Source organism: Aspergillus thermomutatus (genome assembly GCF_002237265.1).
Source record: "Aspergillus thermomutatus strain HMR AF 39 chromosome Unknown NODE_158, whole genome shotgun sequence".
In the NCBI taxonomy this organism is placed as follows: Eukaryota; Fungi; Ascomycota; class Eurotiomycetes; order Eurotiales; family Aspergillaceae; genus Aspergillus; species Aspergillus thermomutatus.
Window position 1 is genome coordinate 21,177 of NW_020798207.1, and position 15,967 is coordinate 37,143.

The window sequence follows — 15,967 nt, forward strand, 5'->3', positions numbered from 1 at the left end:
TCCTGGATAGATGAACGCGGGAAAAGGTAAGCAAAAAATCAAATTTGGGTCCTGTCATCCTCCGTCCACAATATTGCGACAATCCATCGACTCTTGCATCTGTTCATCATCGACTGAAGAAAAGCAATTACCTACTAACAAGGTTACTATTCTGCCCCTTGCAGATCAAAGACACTGTAAGTCAATAGGTAACACTATATACCTGTTCGGGAATTGCGAGATGAGCCAGCCAGAACCCACCGTCTTCTCCATCGCTACATAACCTCAACTACAAGTCTTAAGAAATCTCCGATTCAAGCAACTCTATTCATCGATTCATGAGCATCCTGTAGATACGAAAGCAAATAGATTTGAATGAACTCATTGACTGCATCGTGATCACTTCCCTTCCTTAGCCATATTCTCAATTATCCTGCGTACCTACATACATACAACCTAGCTCATGTACACAGTAGACTACGCATTACATTGCGCATTACTCTCATGTATGAACCAAGTCAATCACTATTTCTAACCCAACTGCTTAAGGCTCAAGTAAAGTAACAGGGCACATCATGCATGTTGATAACTGCAATGTATGTCATTGTAATTCCCGATCATTAAGATCTTCACGACATCGAGTACAGAAGGCTACAATATATGAATCATCATGGACAACGATAGCCATCGTCAAGTCATCAAAGTTCCATCCTACCGCCTATATCCACGGGTATATAGACAACGTGAAGATATTTCAAGCTTTGTCCCTGTTAGTGGACATGCAGTCCAGAAGAAGCAAAGAAGAGAATGAGAAAAGGATAAATGCCAACAATGCTCCGTTTCAATGCGTCCCAGCACCATCACAAAAATCGAAAAGTCTCGAATCGAGGCAATCACGAGTCGTAAATCGCCGCCGTATGGCCACAACGTATGTAAGTTTCAAAAGTGAATAGGCACCTTGAAGGACGAAATTGAAATGATCATGCAAAAGAAAAAGAGATGCCCATAATGCGCAGCCGCTCGGATGCATGCAAGGTGAAAATCCCACGTATCATACAGCAGGTGTCAAGAAAGGAAGCATGTCTGTCCAATAAATCTTCAGGAATGCTAATCTTGTGAATCGAATGCGAATACGAATGTCTTCAATGCGTAGTGTGTAGGGAGGTTTATGCAGCAGACGATGCGCCTGCTACCTTCTCTTTGGTCTAATGAATGGATCGACTTCTTTCTTTTTGCGCATCGGAGGTGGTGGTCTGACTCCATAGCCTGGTCTTTGGGGAGGTCGAGGAGGGGGCTGTAGATACCGGTTAGTCCTTCATCCCATCATGTGAATGGCCCTGCAGGTGTTACATACATTTGCTGACCCTGGACCCGATGATGGACCGTTCGAGGACTTGTTATTGCCCAGAGGAGCGAACGCTGGCCCGTCCCGTGACGGTTTGACCAAGCCCTGCTATATGTCTTAGTTGCGGTCTCAATAGGTTGTTCAAATTATACTGATCCGAACTTACACCAGCGTTTGAAGGCACATTAGCATCGATCTTGCGTCGCGGGCCTTTGGGCGCATTGATGGGAACTGGGTCCGATGTCCGAGGTTTAGAAACCTTAGAAGTATCGGGCGACCCTGAGTCCGTACGCTTGCGCTTGCCAGGTGCGTTGCTCTGGTCGGGCTTACTTTGCTCGGGCTTCTTATTCTCGCCCAGCGGATTGGAAGAGACCTGTATAACCGGTACTTTGGGATCATGTCCTCCAAGCTGTTTCTGCCGCTGACGCTCGTTCCTTTGTTTTCTCATCTGAGCAAGATGATACTCCTCTCGTGCAATGCGACTTTTCTCTTTCTTTGGCAATTCCCTCGCAGATCGACAGTCATGTGCAGCATGTCCGAACTCGCCACATTGCAGACAGCGTTCTGCCGTACAAACCATGCGTGTATGTCCTGAGCCCCCACATCTGTAGCATGTGCCACGCGACGCCTCCTTTGCATCGATGTTGTCACAATTGTGCGTCATATGAGCAAAGCTGCCACAGTAACCGCATGTTCGGGTATCATCCAAACCGTTGGGACCGCCTGACGGCCGGTCAGGCGGGGGTTCAGTGGGAGTGCCCCTCCTGGAGACCGATGCAGACATGGAGGACTCTGGAGTTGGCCGCTCAAGGGAAGCTGAGGACGGCCTCGAAACAGTTTCGGCTCCAGCAGCCTTGAGTGGGACTGCAGGATTTGGAGACTCGGCGTCCATCATATCGATGTTCCTGTAGCCCGTAAATTGTGGCCGTTGAAGAATGTCCAGAATGTCACCGTCGGTATAGACATTTCTTCGACGCGAATCCTTGATCAACCCATTCCAGAATTCGCCTTGCACCAAAGACTGCGAATTACCAAGAACCCACAGGGATGATTTGGCACGTGTCAGACCGACGTTCATACGACGAATGTCTGCCAAGAAACCAATTCCTTTGTTGGATGCTCTGACACAGGAGAAGATGATAACTTCACTCTCCCGACCTTGAAAAGCATCCGTTGTATTGAAGTCGACCATGTTGAAAATAGCATTTCCGTACCTTGCCGCAAATTGTGTCTTCAACTCCCTCAACTGACCCTTGTACGGAGTAATGATACCTATCTTCCCGGTGAAGTCATAATCACGGAAATCTGTGATCAGTCGTTCGTAAAGTTGCATAGCCACCCGCAACTCCGCCAAGTTGATCAGAGAGTGACCCTTCGTTGTATTTTGATGGAGACCCTGCACATCGAAGAAACGATATGGGCTGAGAAGCTCGCTCTGATGCCATGGACGAGCACGAAGTTGGGCCATGTCCGGCCCGTCCTTTAGCTTCCCGTCATAGAACGCAGCACTGGGGTAAGCACTGATTTCTGGATGCATACGGTATTGAGTATCGAGCAGATGTACATCCCTTGGGTGGTTGGCCTGCATTCTGACGAACAAACTCTGCTCGTATTGGAACTTCGAAGCAACTTTCGATAAAACAGTGGGCGGCAGTTGCTTTGGGTCTCCAACGAGAATACATTTGGAGCACCCGTACTTGAGGGGAATAAGAGCACTGAGTTCGATCGACTGAGCGGCTTCATCAATAACAACGGTTTCGAATTCAATACTCAAGTTCTGGAACATCTCGTGGCCGCTACCGCTGAGAGTGGCGCAGATGACATGGGCGCCTTCAATGATTTCCTGTTGAATGCGTCGCCTATTCAAATCAGCATCGCGTGCTGCCGAGTGATTCCTGTCTCTCGCAGTATCGATCTCTTGGCTAAGCTGCGTCTTCTTCTTCTTCAGCAGATCAAACTCTCGTTCCAATTCTTCTGGCACAGGCAAGCCCTGAGCTCTGCATTGATCGAGCTTGGCGCGGGTCTCCTTAAACGCGGTGTCCGCAGCTTTGTGCTCCATATAAATCTTCTGCAAGTCCCTTTCGCCCGAGTCCTTACGTGGATTTTGGCTCAATCGAGCATTGACGAGCTCATCCAACGTCACGTCCAGAACGTTAGTGTTGATAGCATCACTTCTGCCCAAACGAATGACGGACAATTTTTCGTGACGCCCCTGGATAGTTTTGACGCCCTCCTTGAATCGCATCACCAACTCATCGACAGCAGCGTTACTCGGAGCACAGACGAGTAACTTTTTCGATGTTGTGGTTCTTACAGGGGGCCTCGAATTTGCCATTCCCATAGGCCGTGAAATTGCTACACCCTGGTTACCTAGAACATTGCTGAGAAGTGCGCCCACAAGGGCGACTATCGTCTTCGTCTTTCCGGAACCGGGGGGGCCTTGGATTAGGGTAAAGGCATCGTTGTCGAGAGCAGATTTGATTGCCTTCGCCTGTGCTGGATTGACATTGTAGTTGTCCGCAATCGGTTTCAGGCTAGCATCGGAGTAGTTGAGAATCGGCGATGGTTTGGCCTTGATGACTTCCTCACACAAGTCATAATATTGTAAGGCCATGAGAGCACCATACTCTCGTTCAAGAGGGGTCAATGAGGTTATCTTCGCACCCCAGATTGTGACTCCAGGTCCGAGTGAATTGATGAAGGAGCTCCCGGGATTCACCCGATACGAAATTTCTACTGTGCCCCTCTTCTTGTTGATGCCGGCAACCCTTGCAAAGCAGTGAGGCGCAGAAGAATCGGTTGTCGGTCTGCTCGACTTAGAAAGAAGGACGATATCGGCTTCGCCGAGACCGAGGTCTTTGACCTCAAGGGATGGTAGAACCGTGCTGACTTCGACAAATGAGTCCACGGAAAGTCGAGTGGCAACCTTGATTTCGAATGATCTAAATGTTCCTTCCTCTTTCGAGGAGTTGAACCCTTGCCAAGCTTCCAGGATCAGAAGAGGCTCGAACGTTTTCTGGTACTCGATTGGATCTCTGAAGGTGTTGGATACCAAGCTGTAGTCAGTACGACCAGAATTTGGTGGAAGATCACCATTCGCAAAAAAGTCCCAAGCGAGGATTATACGATGCAAAGAAGATAGATCTGGCGCGAGCCGTGCCCGCATATCTTTCGCAGAGCGCACCTGCTTAATCTTCTTAACAGGGCCCTGTTGCTTGAGCGACAGTTTTTTACTCTCTTCATAAGCTTTAATTGCGTCGGGCTTAGATCTTGCCTTCGGCCCAAAGAGCTCCTTATCGAGTTCGTCTTCGCTTTCCGACTCGGACTCTGAGCCAGAAGAGACCATCATACTCTCCTCGGTAGCATGAACTTTGCCTTTGACTCCAATACCACTCAACCCGGATCCTTGTTCAGCAGTCTGTTCCGCAACGCCCCGAGCAGGGTGATTCTTCTTCAAACGTGCAAGCTCAGCAAGATCACGCTTTCTCTTGGCTTCCTTCTCCTTCTCGCGTTTTTCACGGAAGGACTGAACAGTCACGTTGGGTTTCAAGGGTGCAGCGGTGGGTTTGGGAATTGCAGGGAGGGCCTTAGCCGCCTTGTCCGCTCTTCTCTTAGCTTCAGCTGCAAGCCTCTCTTTGTTCAGCTCGACAGACCGCGACAGCTGCATCAGAACATCGTCTGGTACATTGTCTTCATCGAACTCATCTTCGCTGGTTGTTTTGGCCGGACTAGGTGTAGCGGAGACCTCAGCTGGTTTGGCAAACACGGTGATCATACTCTGTTTCTTGAGACTAGCGGTGGACGCCGTCACAACAGGTTTCTTGTAGTATGCCTCCAGAGCTCGAACAAGCTCTGCCTTCTCTCGCAATGTCAGGATAGTTTTGACGGTGGACTTGACCGCAACACCTTCAATGAAACTTAGAGCATCATCTTTAACAGTTGTCACGCTAAGCTCCCCTAAGCGGCGAAGAAGCTTTGCTACAAGTCCTACCAGCGTGGTTGCCAGATATTCATCTTTCAGGCGGAGCCATTTGACCATCGCACTCATGGTCGTGGTTGGGGACTTCAGAAAATTCTCTCGAGCAGAGGCCTCCTGACTGGGATCTGCATCGACAACAGCGCTCAAGAAAACACCGTATTGGTCGAAAAGCAGGTCTGCAAATTGAATAGTGTCCCTGCAGAATTCCAGCATTACAGCTTTGTCGTTACCCCTGAGGTGCCAAGATTCAGTTTCGTCGAAAATGGTGGTCAACGCTTGCCAGAGATACTCCCAAAGCTTCTGGAGGGAAAGGATCTCCCTCCGATCAGCGAGCTTACGAGTTCTGAGTATTCCTGTTTGACTGTCACAGAGGATATCAACGATATCCGTTCCAGTGTGTAACATTCTCGGCGCAGAAGCAAACGTCTTCATGTTTGAGATCCGTCGGAAAGACCAGCTAAGTCCGTACATCGTTGTTGTGAAAAAGGACTGTAGAAGATGAGAGATCGCGTCCCTTCTAGCTGACTGACCGCTCATGTTCTTGATGAGATCGACGGCAGCTTGATAGGTGTCAAGATCCGCTGCGAACAGAGCGGAGATCAATGCACTACTGGTATCTTGGCTCTTGAACAATTCATTGAGATGCTCAGGTTTGAAATCGGCAAGGCGCTCGATGATTTGGCAGGAGAGACGGGTGAGATGGCCGTAGATCAGGTTGAAATGTGTCTTCTCCGGGCTTGACTCGCCTTTGGTTGGAAATGTTTCCAATCCAACCAGTGGCAGTATACCAAGTAGTGCTGAGGTCGAAAGCGCAAGATTATCCTCGTGAAGGTTCCTGACAACAGCTTCCCAGATAGGAGCCGAGTAGGTGCTTACGCCATGTTGAAGGGAATTCTGCCGTAGAATGACTTCGTAATCACTCTTCAAGGATTGGCACTCAAGGGCCAATGTATTACGGATGACGTCCATGCATAAAGAGGATATCTCCTCCTGGCGTCTTTGCTCCACTGCGAACTTGGGAGGCTTCAAAATTGTATCGATACTCGCGCTCACGACTCCCATGGTTTCAGACAATACAATACGCGCCACCGAGCCTCGTGAAGATTCATTGTCGGTGAAGCTGCGAAGAGTTTGAAGTAAACTTGTCAGTCCGACATAGAAACAATGATACCGAGCCACATCCGGGAAGCGCGGATTCTGGAGTCGATCAAGAAGCTGGTAGACGAGAGATCTGCAGGCTGAAGGTTGATGCGCGCCCTTCAAGGACGACATAAAAGGATCAACCCATGAGAGCATATCCTTCAAAGCAGACTTCTCATAAGGCTCCCCCTCGCTGATTTGCATTAAAAACGCCTCCAGCTGAGGGTTATAGAAAACAAGCTCGATGATAGCTTGAGGGGAGATCGTTTGCATTGCATCCCAAAAATCTCCGGGGGATTTCTCGAGGAAGATCTGGATCGTGTTGAGAAGGAAACGCAGGCCTGGAGATTGTATCCCAAGGTGTTCCACAGAAAGACGGCACGGGTCTATTTCAAGCGCCCGTAGATGATGCGTGATCTGGTCCTTATCCAATCTCTTCACTACAAGTTGCATACCACGCCAAAGTCGCTGGATAACAGCTATCTGAGGCGGTTGCTGAGAGGCTGTCTTCAACATGTCAAGAAGCCCCTCTTTGATCGCCCAGTCGAACTCAATTGCGGTTGGGGGCCGCGAGTAGCGCATCCAAGAGTGAATAGCCCAGTAACTTCGGCTCTGGTTGGGGTCAAATAAGAATCGAGTGACAGCAGGGACATAATCCGAGACTTTGAGGCTGCGTTTTGTTTGGATGAGCCGGAATGGCTCGTCGAAGTGTTCCTGCAGAAGGGCCTCATTGCGAAGCATGGCCTCGCAACTCAGACTCTCAAAGATTGACAAGAGCGAAGCTCGATCCAACACATGAAGCCCAATCTCTTGAGGCGGAACTTCTTTCAGCTTCGCTGTCGCGACCGCCAAATTCTTCGTAATCCTCTTGACGTCCCAGTCGTCGAGCATGCGCGCGAATTTCTCGATATCCTCATCATCGTAATTCTCCTTGAGCTGCTCCATCAGCCAAATCTTGCCCGTGTAGTACTGTTTGATGCAAAGGTCGCATTTTTCGAGCGCATCGTCCAATTTGCGCCAGATCCAAGTCTGCAGCTCCTCAACGCCCTCCTGGTTATATGCCAATATGCGCATGCAGGAAAGAAATTTCTCTCGCCGACTGTTCGCCTCGGCCACCAGCTCCGCTGTGCTTTTCCCCGTATCATCTACCTCGTTCGGGTCATCGTATCGTCCATGGTCGTCATCGTGTTGTCGAGGGCACAAAATATGGACATTGTCGGGAAGGGCTCGCAGCTCCCTGCAAGTACAAGATCATTCAGTATTTGCCATCAACCCACCAGACGAAGACCAGGAGTATTTTCTTCAGTTCGGAACAGTTTGTCACTACTCACCCGACAATATCCATGAACTCCATGGTCTCAAGCTCGACTACTCAAGTCCGCTGGTGCAGATGAGGGGCGTCCGCGCATTACTTCATCAAAGACCGGGATTTTTGGTTCTCGTACTCCGATGGCCAGGGAGACTTTTTTTTGAAGCAAATTTATCGGTGCAGAGAGTGTTTTGCACTTGCCTACAAAACCATAGTTACTCGTGGCGACAGCACATTTAAGAGATAAGAGAAGTTTGGCAGGGCTCGAATCCACCAATATCAGTGCAGAGTTAGGAAATTGTGAAAGACCGCTGAGACAGAAACCTTCGACTCCTCAAATAGCTTGCAAACGAGGATATTCACTTGCGCCTTCTCGCAAATCAAACAAAACAAAGAGCCAAATGAGGTTGTTTGAAAGGTGCAAAAGACAGTCTAACACAGCCTAACCTCAGGCAAGGTAAAAGGCAAGTACCTCTTTTACAACAAAAAGTGAGCCCGAGTCTCCTCTGATTGGCAAAACACAGAAGGCGGTGGGCACAGTCTGTATGCCACTTTACGCGTGGAACGGTCGCTCTGAGACGCGCTTTCTCTGCAGCATTTCCCTTTTTCACGAGTCCTTCATTTAAAATGGACTGTGTACGAGCTGATTAAATCGGTGACAGGTATGGTGGACAAGATTCTAAGACACATCTGAATCTACAAGTGTTGGGCAATCTGGGACTATATTTTATTAAAAGCTTCATGTACGAGCAGAAACAGTTGGGCTAGTACTAAAGTTCATTGAGCTCCAATGATTTCGAATGATGTGAATGATATGGTAAATACATAAAGGCATGACGCACCCCTACTTATGCCTCATTTCCGCGTCCTGTTCTCATCACGCTGAAGGTGTAGAAAGAAGGTGGAGGAAAAAAGGGAAAAGAAGAGAAGAGAAACCAAAGAAAAAGGCTTCAGATGATGGTGGAATTAAGAAGACCAACACATAAGAGATATAGACTCGATAGACCAGCTGTTGGGGCTCTGCATCCAGGAAAATGCTTTTGTACAAGAAGGGATACAACGAGACCTGGCGAAGTGCCAGAGGAATGCAAGAATAAAAGAAATCAAAGGCAACAAAACCCTTGTGAAGGTAGCGAGAGTGGAAAAATCAAGAGGGAATAAATGGGAAAAAAATTTGCGCCGAGCCACCTGCCCATTCTGTATAACCGAACGCCTTCTATCGGGGAATAAACAGCAGGCTATAAACAAGCAAGAATCACATCGAATGAAATGCAACGCAGGGTCGGGTGCATCGACGAAAATCGACCAGAAAGTCGTGGTAACATTGCAGCAATATAGGGGCCGAGGATGAAGGAGACTGTTTATACCTGATATGATGGCGGGTCATGAGGACCTTTGAGCGGGCTATGGGGGCTCTGCGGCACCGGTATGCCCGTCGTAGAGTCGACCCGGTTCAGTATCGCGCCCGAATTGAAGTCAGGATTTATCTCGTAGCTCGGCCGGGCTCTATCAAAGGAATGACGGGTTCGTTGGGCAGAGTGCACTGACTGAGGGCGAGGATATTGAGTAGTGTCAAAGCTGTAATCCGTCCCATTGCTACCGTTCTGGCTGCGCGGATTGTGAGTGTGAATCGTCGGTGCGACCGACGGCGGGTAGATCTGCTGATCGTCTGAGAAGGGATCCTGCTTCATACTGGACTGGATTGGTTTACCCAAATCTGAGGAGGCGGCCGATCCATCGCTCAGGCCACCAGAAGTTGCGGCGGCTTTCGGGGGGACGAACGCCTCGTATTGGTCCAGATATTTGAATTTACCTTGCGTGACCTGTTCACGAATGATGTCCACATCTCGAGGGAAGAAGACCTTCTGCACGGCTTTGACGGTAAATCGAGGAAGAAGGCATATTGTAACAGTCATAAGGAGAACAACCCAGAACGTCAAGGCTCCATAAACCTCTGGAGCAGCTTTGTAGAATTGAGCCGAAGCGGTCGTCGAAGAGTAGATCCCGGTCCAGAAGAAAATTAAAAGAGAGCTGATGACATTGATCAATACCGTCAGCCAGTCCCAACGGTAAGTATTCAGGAGGATGTAGGTGTTGCTAGAAATGACGGCACACGAAGCCACAAGGACACCCATTCGCGTTCTGTCGTTGATATTCAACCCATCGGAATGAACGAAAGTCGCGGGACTAAAAAGGAGGTATGGCATATAGAAACATATGACCGACTGGTAAAATCCATCGAGCATATACAGCCTGGGTGATGTCAGTGCGAGCTGGAACATCGGGAAAATGACAGATAAATACCAAAATTTGGTCTGCGACCATTCCTTTCGCTCGATGCCCCTCATATACAGCTGAGGGACGGCAAGCGACACCTTGTCGTCCACATCCTGATCGAAAATTCCCATCAAAATGACTGGCAACGATGTGAAAGCAACGTTCACCAATACGATATATGTATAGTCGAAGAGGTACGAGCCGTCGAAATCATTATAAATCGAGTACCAGAAGAGAGCAATGGTCCAGACCATATTCTGTGTAATTGTTCAGCATGATGTGTGGCTCGCGACAATCGATACCTTGCTTACCTTGTAAAAGAAGTTTGCTATCGTCTCGCCCAGGCGGCGGTAGGACCACCGACCATGGACAAGGATCAGACGTTGGAGGAACCTGAATTGGCCTATAGCATAGTCCGAGGACATGGCCGCCTGTCTACCTTCTTCACCAATGATACCAACCCCGACGTCGGCTTCTTGAATCATGGCGACATCATTGGCCCCATCTCCAATCGAGAGGGCCATGATGTTCAGGCCATTCTTGACTAAGCGTACAACAGCCGCTTTCTGGGCAGGACTGACTCGACAACATAACACGGACTTGCACTGCTTGCAAAGCAGGAGGAATCTCTGCTTCAGTTCATCAGAGAGCATGAGCTTGAGTGTATCGCCATCGATAACTACAGCGTGTGTTGCAGGCGGTGGCGTGTGATCCTGTCGAGCAGCGATGAGTTCCTCGTCGGAACCGGTCAATCCGAATTTCCGCAACTGCTCATCAAGCTCTTGAGAGGCTTGCTGCGGTTGATCCTCGGGGATGTTGAAGACAATCAGTTCCATGTCGTTGGTCAGAAGGTTACAAGAGAAACCAATATTGATGGCAGTTTCGACTTTATCACCAGTCAAAACCCACAGCTTGATACCAGCATCGGCCAACAAAGATATGGTATCTGGAACGCCATCCTGAAGCTTATCCTCGATGGCTGTTCCACCAATAAGCATGAGCTCCTGCTCAATCTCACTTGAAACTTGCTCCAGTTTTTCTTCACGATCTGTGAGTGCAGCTGCGGCAATGTCGTGTTCTTTGCTCCATGTCCGATACTCCTCTTCACTGAGGATTCGCTCTGCGACGCACAGGGTTCGCAACCCTTCACGCGCAAATTCCTCTAGATGTTCAGCTGTCTTCTTGCGAAGCTCTTGTTGTTTACCACGAGCCAAGCGCGAGTATATGATGCTGTCCGCGCCCTTACAGAAAAGACGGATGGTGCCATCCGGCATACGGATGATTGCACTCATTCGCTTCCTCGTGGAGTTGAACTCGAGTGTATTGAGTACAGTATATGTTCGTTCCTCGCCCATGACATTCAAAATGAGGTCGTCACCTGATCTTCCGAGGAGAGTGAAGCCGCAATCACGAGCAGTGCTCACCAAAGCGGCCTCATCCGGGGACTGCGCTTTGAACTCGATTTGCGGAGGATCACCAGGCGTGTGCTCTGTGATCACTGTATGGCACAAAGCAAGAGCAAGCATGAAATGTCCTGTGGCTTGCTTTTGAGCTTCACCAGATTGCCCTTCCAAGTCCGCGACGTAATTTGGCGCGATGAACGTCAAATTTTCGTCACGCAGATATGGGTTGTCATGGATTCGGCGGAGCATTTCAAGCATCTTGGTAGTATCGGCGGCAATTTTTTGTCGTGCTTCCGCAGCCACCGTGTCGGCATCTCCTCCTTCACGTCTGATCATACCTATCTGGGCCTCTGTGAAGGCCTCGCCATACGAAACTCCGTTGATAGTGCACTTCTTGAAGTCCATCACGTTCTGAGTCAAAGTGCCGGTCTTGTCAGAGAAGATGTATTCGATCTGCCCAACATCATCCGAGATATTCCATGATTTGGGCACGCAGGAAATGCCCAGTTTCTCGTAATACATGAAGACGTCGCTATGAATGAAAATAGCTTGAGCCGTGCGGACTATTTCGAGGGAGATGTAGAGCGAGATGGGCACCAAGTTCTGGAACAGGATCAAAGCCACCCAGAACGTGATGATACCAGTGACTGCCGGAGTGCTTCCGTAGGAGCCGAAATCGAAGTAGTTGAGAGATCTGTGACCAGAGCCCCATGCAACACCATTGACAACTGCGGAGATGAAACACATGGCAAACAGTATGATAAAATTGTAGATGACGTTCCAGTTGAGGGCCTTGGCAAGCTGGGCTCGTTTTGTCGGCGTCACACCGGAATTGAGCATAACCTTGGTCTCGTCACCAGTGAAAATGACTACACCAAGCGCCCATTCAGTGTTGCGAAGAGAACACCCACGCAGGAGCATATTGCTGATAGTGATAGGCTCTACCATCTCCCTTCGAGGGGCATCCGGATAGTCGGGATCGCGCTGATCCCAGCGAACTGCACCATTATAGGCGTACAAGTTGGGATGCGGAGCCTCACTGTCGATCAGAAACTCGGCCTTTTCGCAATCCCTAGCATGCCTGACCTGACGACCACAATTCAAAGCTTGACGGACCTTGAGGTTTGTCTCGCCATCTAAATTTTTGGTCTCCACGTAACAAGCACCATCGGGATCTGAAGTCGACAGAACAACAATATCGGCGGGAATAGGGTCTCCGTTGTACAGTCGAACAAAATCCCCAACCTGAATATTTTTCCAATAATCGCGCTTGAATCTAGCCTTGCCGGGTGTCTGCTTCGACGGATCTACCACACTACCACCTTTTCGCGGCGGTGTCGTAGGTGATACAGGTGCCTGTACGCTGTCTCGGTTTCTCTTGTCCGGATGAAGGAACTGATCCGAATCACTAGCAGGTAGTGGCCAATCTGGGCGCGCCTCGGGAGAGGGTGATGGAACAGGAGTCATCTCAACGGCGTCTTCTTCCATACCGTGGTCACCTCGTTGAGAATACACGGACGTTCGCGGGGTCACAGTCGTCAAAACTGAGGCGCGCCGTTCATCTTGAAATGGTTGCGGCGCGTTCTTGTTTTTCTGCACCAGACGCCTGATCCATTGGTATGTGTAGATAGTGGCACGGGTACACGCTTTCTTGAATCGACGCCAAAGAGAAATTTTGTCCTCAGTCGAGTTCACATTGCTCCACTCGACTAGGCGATAAACGGGAGAATTGTTCAACTCATTGTCTAGGATGGTGCGCCGCCAATCTTCAATGGCGTCTTTGATGGCTGTCACGACGACGATGACAATCAAGGGAACCGTGTTGAGCGCGGGGTTATCTACACCGAAAATGGAAAAGAACTAGACGGTTGTGTTAGCCTGAAGAGCAATCGACCTGCGCTGGCTTCGAAGACCCAAAGGAGGAGGGGGGAAAACATACACCAAGGATAATGATGAAAAGGAAATAAATGTTGGCTATGTTGTGAAATTGAAACCAAAGATTTTTCGGAACGAAAGTCAAGGGTGTATATTTCGCAGTTCGAATCTTGTTTCTAGGATACGACGCTTTGATTTGACCATCTTCATCTCTTTCGGATTCGGGTATTGGTATATTGAAGTAGACCCTTCGATTACCGGCGCCTTGACCACCTTGGTCACTTTGGTCGCTTCGAGTATTCGAACCCTCCGTGGGAGGTAGATTGCTGCGTCGCTTCTCATTCTTCGCTTCAGAACGCTTATGCAAGCGATCCATGATCGAAACACGTTTCCGCACACCTCCGGCGCCGGCAGCTCTTTGTGTTGCCCATCTCTGGCGCTTCGTCGGCTTCGAGACATTGCTGCTAACTTCGCGAACCTCATTCCCGGTGTCAATGGAGTCCGGACTCAGGAAATCTGACGCCATTTACGCAGCTTCTAGCCCTTGCGGTAAGGGCATAAACCGGGGTGACCGTGTTGTATTAGGACAGCGGAAAGAGAGCATCCGCTCCAATGAGCCGGACCTCGAAAGTGTAACCAATCCACAAACCCTTCGTGGTAATTGTAATCCGAGATGGACGAGGAGCAGGACCAAACAATAGTGCTAATTGCGGCGTACGTAGGTAGTGCTTAACGAATCTTTGAAGCACGTCACGATGAGGCGGAAGGTTCAGAGGTGAATCAAGAGACCCCAAACACAAGGATGATGCGGCAGTACGCAGAAAGGACGGGAGGGGGCGAGGAAGGTGGATATCAAGCGAAGCGATGGTCCATCATTCAGGAGAGGAACAACGTGAGATATATTGACAGTATGAGGCGACAAAATCGCGGACGAAGAAACTGTTCCTTTTGAAGAGAAAAGAAAAGATTAATCAAATTGGTAAGATGGAAGACAGCAGTTTCTGGGTCGCCGACAATCCCTCCTCCGGGAGACGGGGGAAGTGTAGGTTTGGTATTACGGAATACGGAATAACTGGTCGACACATCCATAGTTCGCCAGGCGGAACGCAAGGCTGGGCATAACTGTCGCTTCGTCAGCATACAATATGGCTACCTTGGTTACCCAGATGCAGGTTGCATTTATTGATAGATAACGCAGAGAATTCCGGTCATTAATACTCAGGATGTTACTTTTCATAGATTTTGAACTGACTACTGGAGGCAGGTTTCCAATGCCTGTCAATGAGCTTTGGGGATATTTGGGTACCTTAATTCTCCTGCATAGGTAGGTTAGGTAGCTTCTACGCGATTTCATTACTAGGAGGTCCTTCACAATTACCGTATGGTAATTTACAGCACTGACGTACGGGGCCTATCGGTGCATAACCTCGAGGCCTTTCCAGCCTCGCCGCAGACTGCAGTGACATTTATCTGGTTCCCATCGAAAATTCTTCTAATGGTGGCGGCGAAGGTAGATACTGGGTACGGATTTCGGCTTGTCGGGATGGCGAATAGTTTAAATGTGCTTTATAATCACGGATCAGTCTTAACTCGATACAACGCATGTAGGAACTCATTGACCGTTGGATGCCACCGAATCTAATCCGAAGTACGGATACAGAGTAAGATGTTGCAAGTCCTTAAATCTGGACAGATTGCAGATCCATCATAGATGAATTAGCAGTCATAACTGGTCCCTGGTCTCTAGGCAGGTATCCTACACCTCAATTAAGGATTTCAGTCCGCGGCAGGGCAGCCGAGAGTGTCGTCTGAAGCCACGGTATGCATGTACTGTGGCATGTTGATAATGTGGTTTCGAGCATCTCGATCACTTTGACCAGGAGATCTTGAGGGCAAGTATCTTGAATGCAGTAGCTTGGTACCTATCCAACAGCATCATAATAGTACTGATATTGTGCTGTTCTATCGTATTAATATTGATATATTACTAGTACGGAGTAGTATTGGCGCTTACATCCAATATGAATAATATCCAAAGGGCCACTTACAGAGGGGCTTCTCGGAGTATGGAGTTTGAAACAGTCTAAAGCCGTCGGGACGGCACAAATGGCACATGCCTAGAACATGCGGTCCACCATCGCGGAGGACGGAGTTACGGGAGTATTTTTATTTTTTACGCCCCTATAACTGCAAGACCTCAAGTCATGAGTATCTACGGAGTAATTTGTAGATAGAATCTAGTTTATCTATCTATTTATCTCGATAATGTATAATGCATAAAAAGAGCTCTTCTGATCAATATCGTAGATTATCTGTTTAGGTCCATCCGTGAACAATAGGGATACCCCTTAAGGTCATGGGTGTGTTGCTTCGCTTCCATACTCCGAAATACCTCTCCTTTTTAGAGTCTTGGCTGCTGGAGGGATAGTCGTCCTGTCGCTAGGTCAGATTGGTTGTAGCTCCCTATCGCGTGTCGTGACTGTCATCTCAATTTTCCTATCATTTTCCTTTTTCAGAGGAAGTACACAGGCGATCATCAAATGTTGTTCTCGAAGAGTTCTGAAGTGATGATCGTGTCGAGTGTTTGACTTTTGACTAGTTACCTTGCAGGACATATGACTAATCTCACTAATGCCGCATTGACGCGGTCTATCAACTTC

General features: G+C 48.8%; 1 protein-coding gene across 1 annotated transcript; it reads right to left on the bottom strand.

Annotated features, from left to right (window-relative positions):
- Window positions 1-9,113: 9,113 nt before the first annotated feature.
- Window positions 9,114-13,833, bottom strand: CDV56_104101 (uncharacterized protein; the record flags this gene model as incomplete). The annotated part of the gene is made up of 4 exons (XM_026757720.1): window positions 9,114-10,005; window positions 10,057-10,286; window positions 10,341-13,292; window positions 13,372-13,833. 4 exons carry the CDS (start codon window positions 13,831-13,833, stop codon window positions 9,114-9,116), a joined length of 4,536 nt encoding a protein of 1,511 aa, XP_026612732.1.
- Window positions 13,834-15,967: the final 2,134 nt, after the last annotated feature.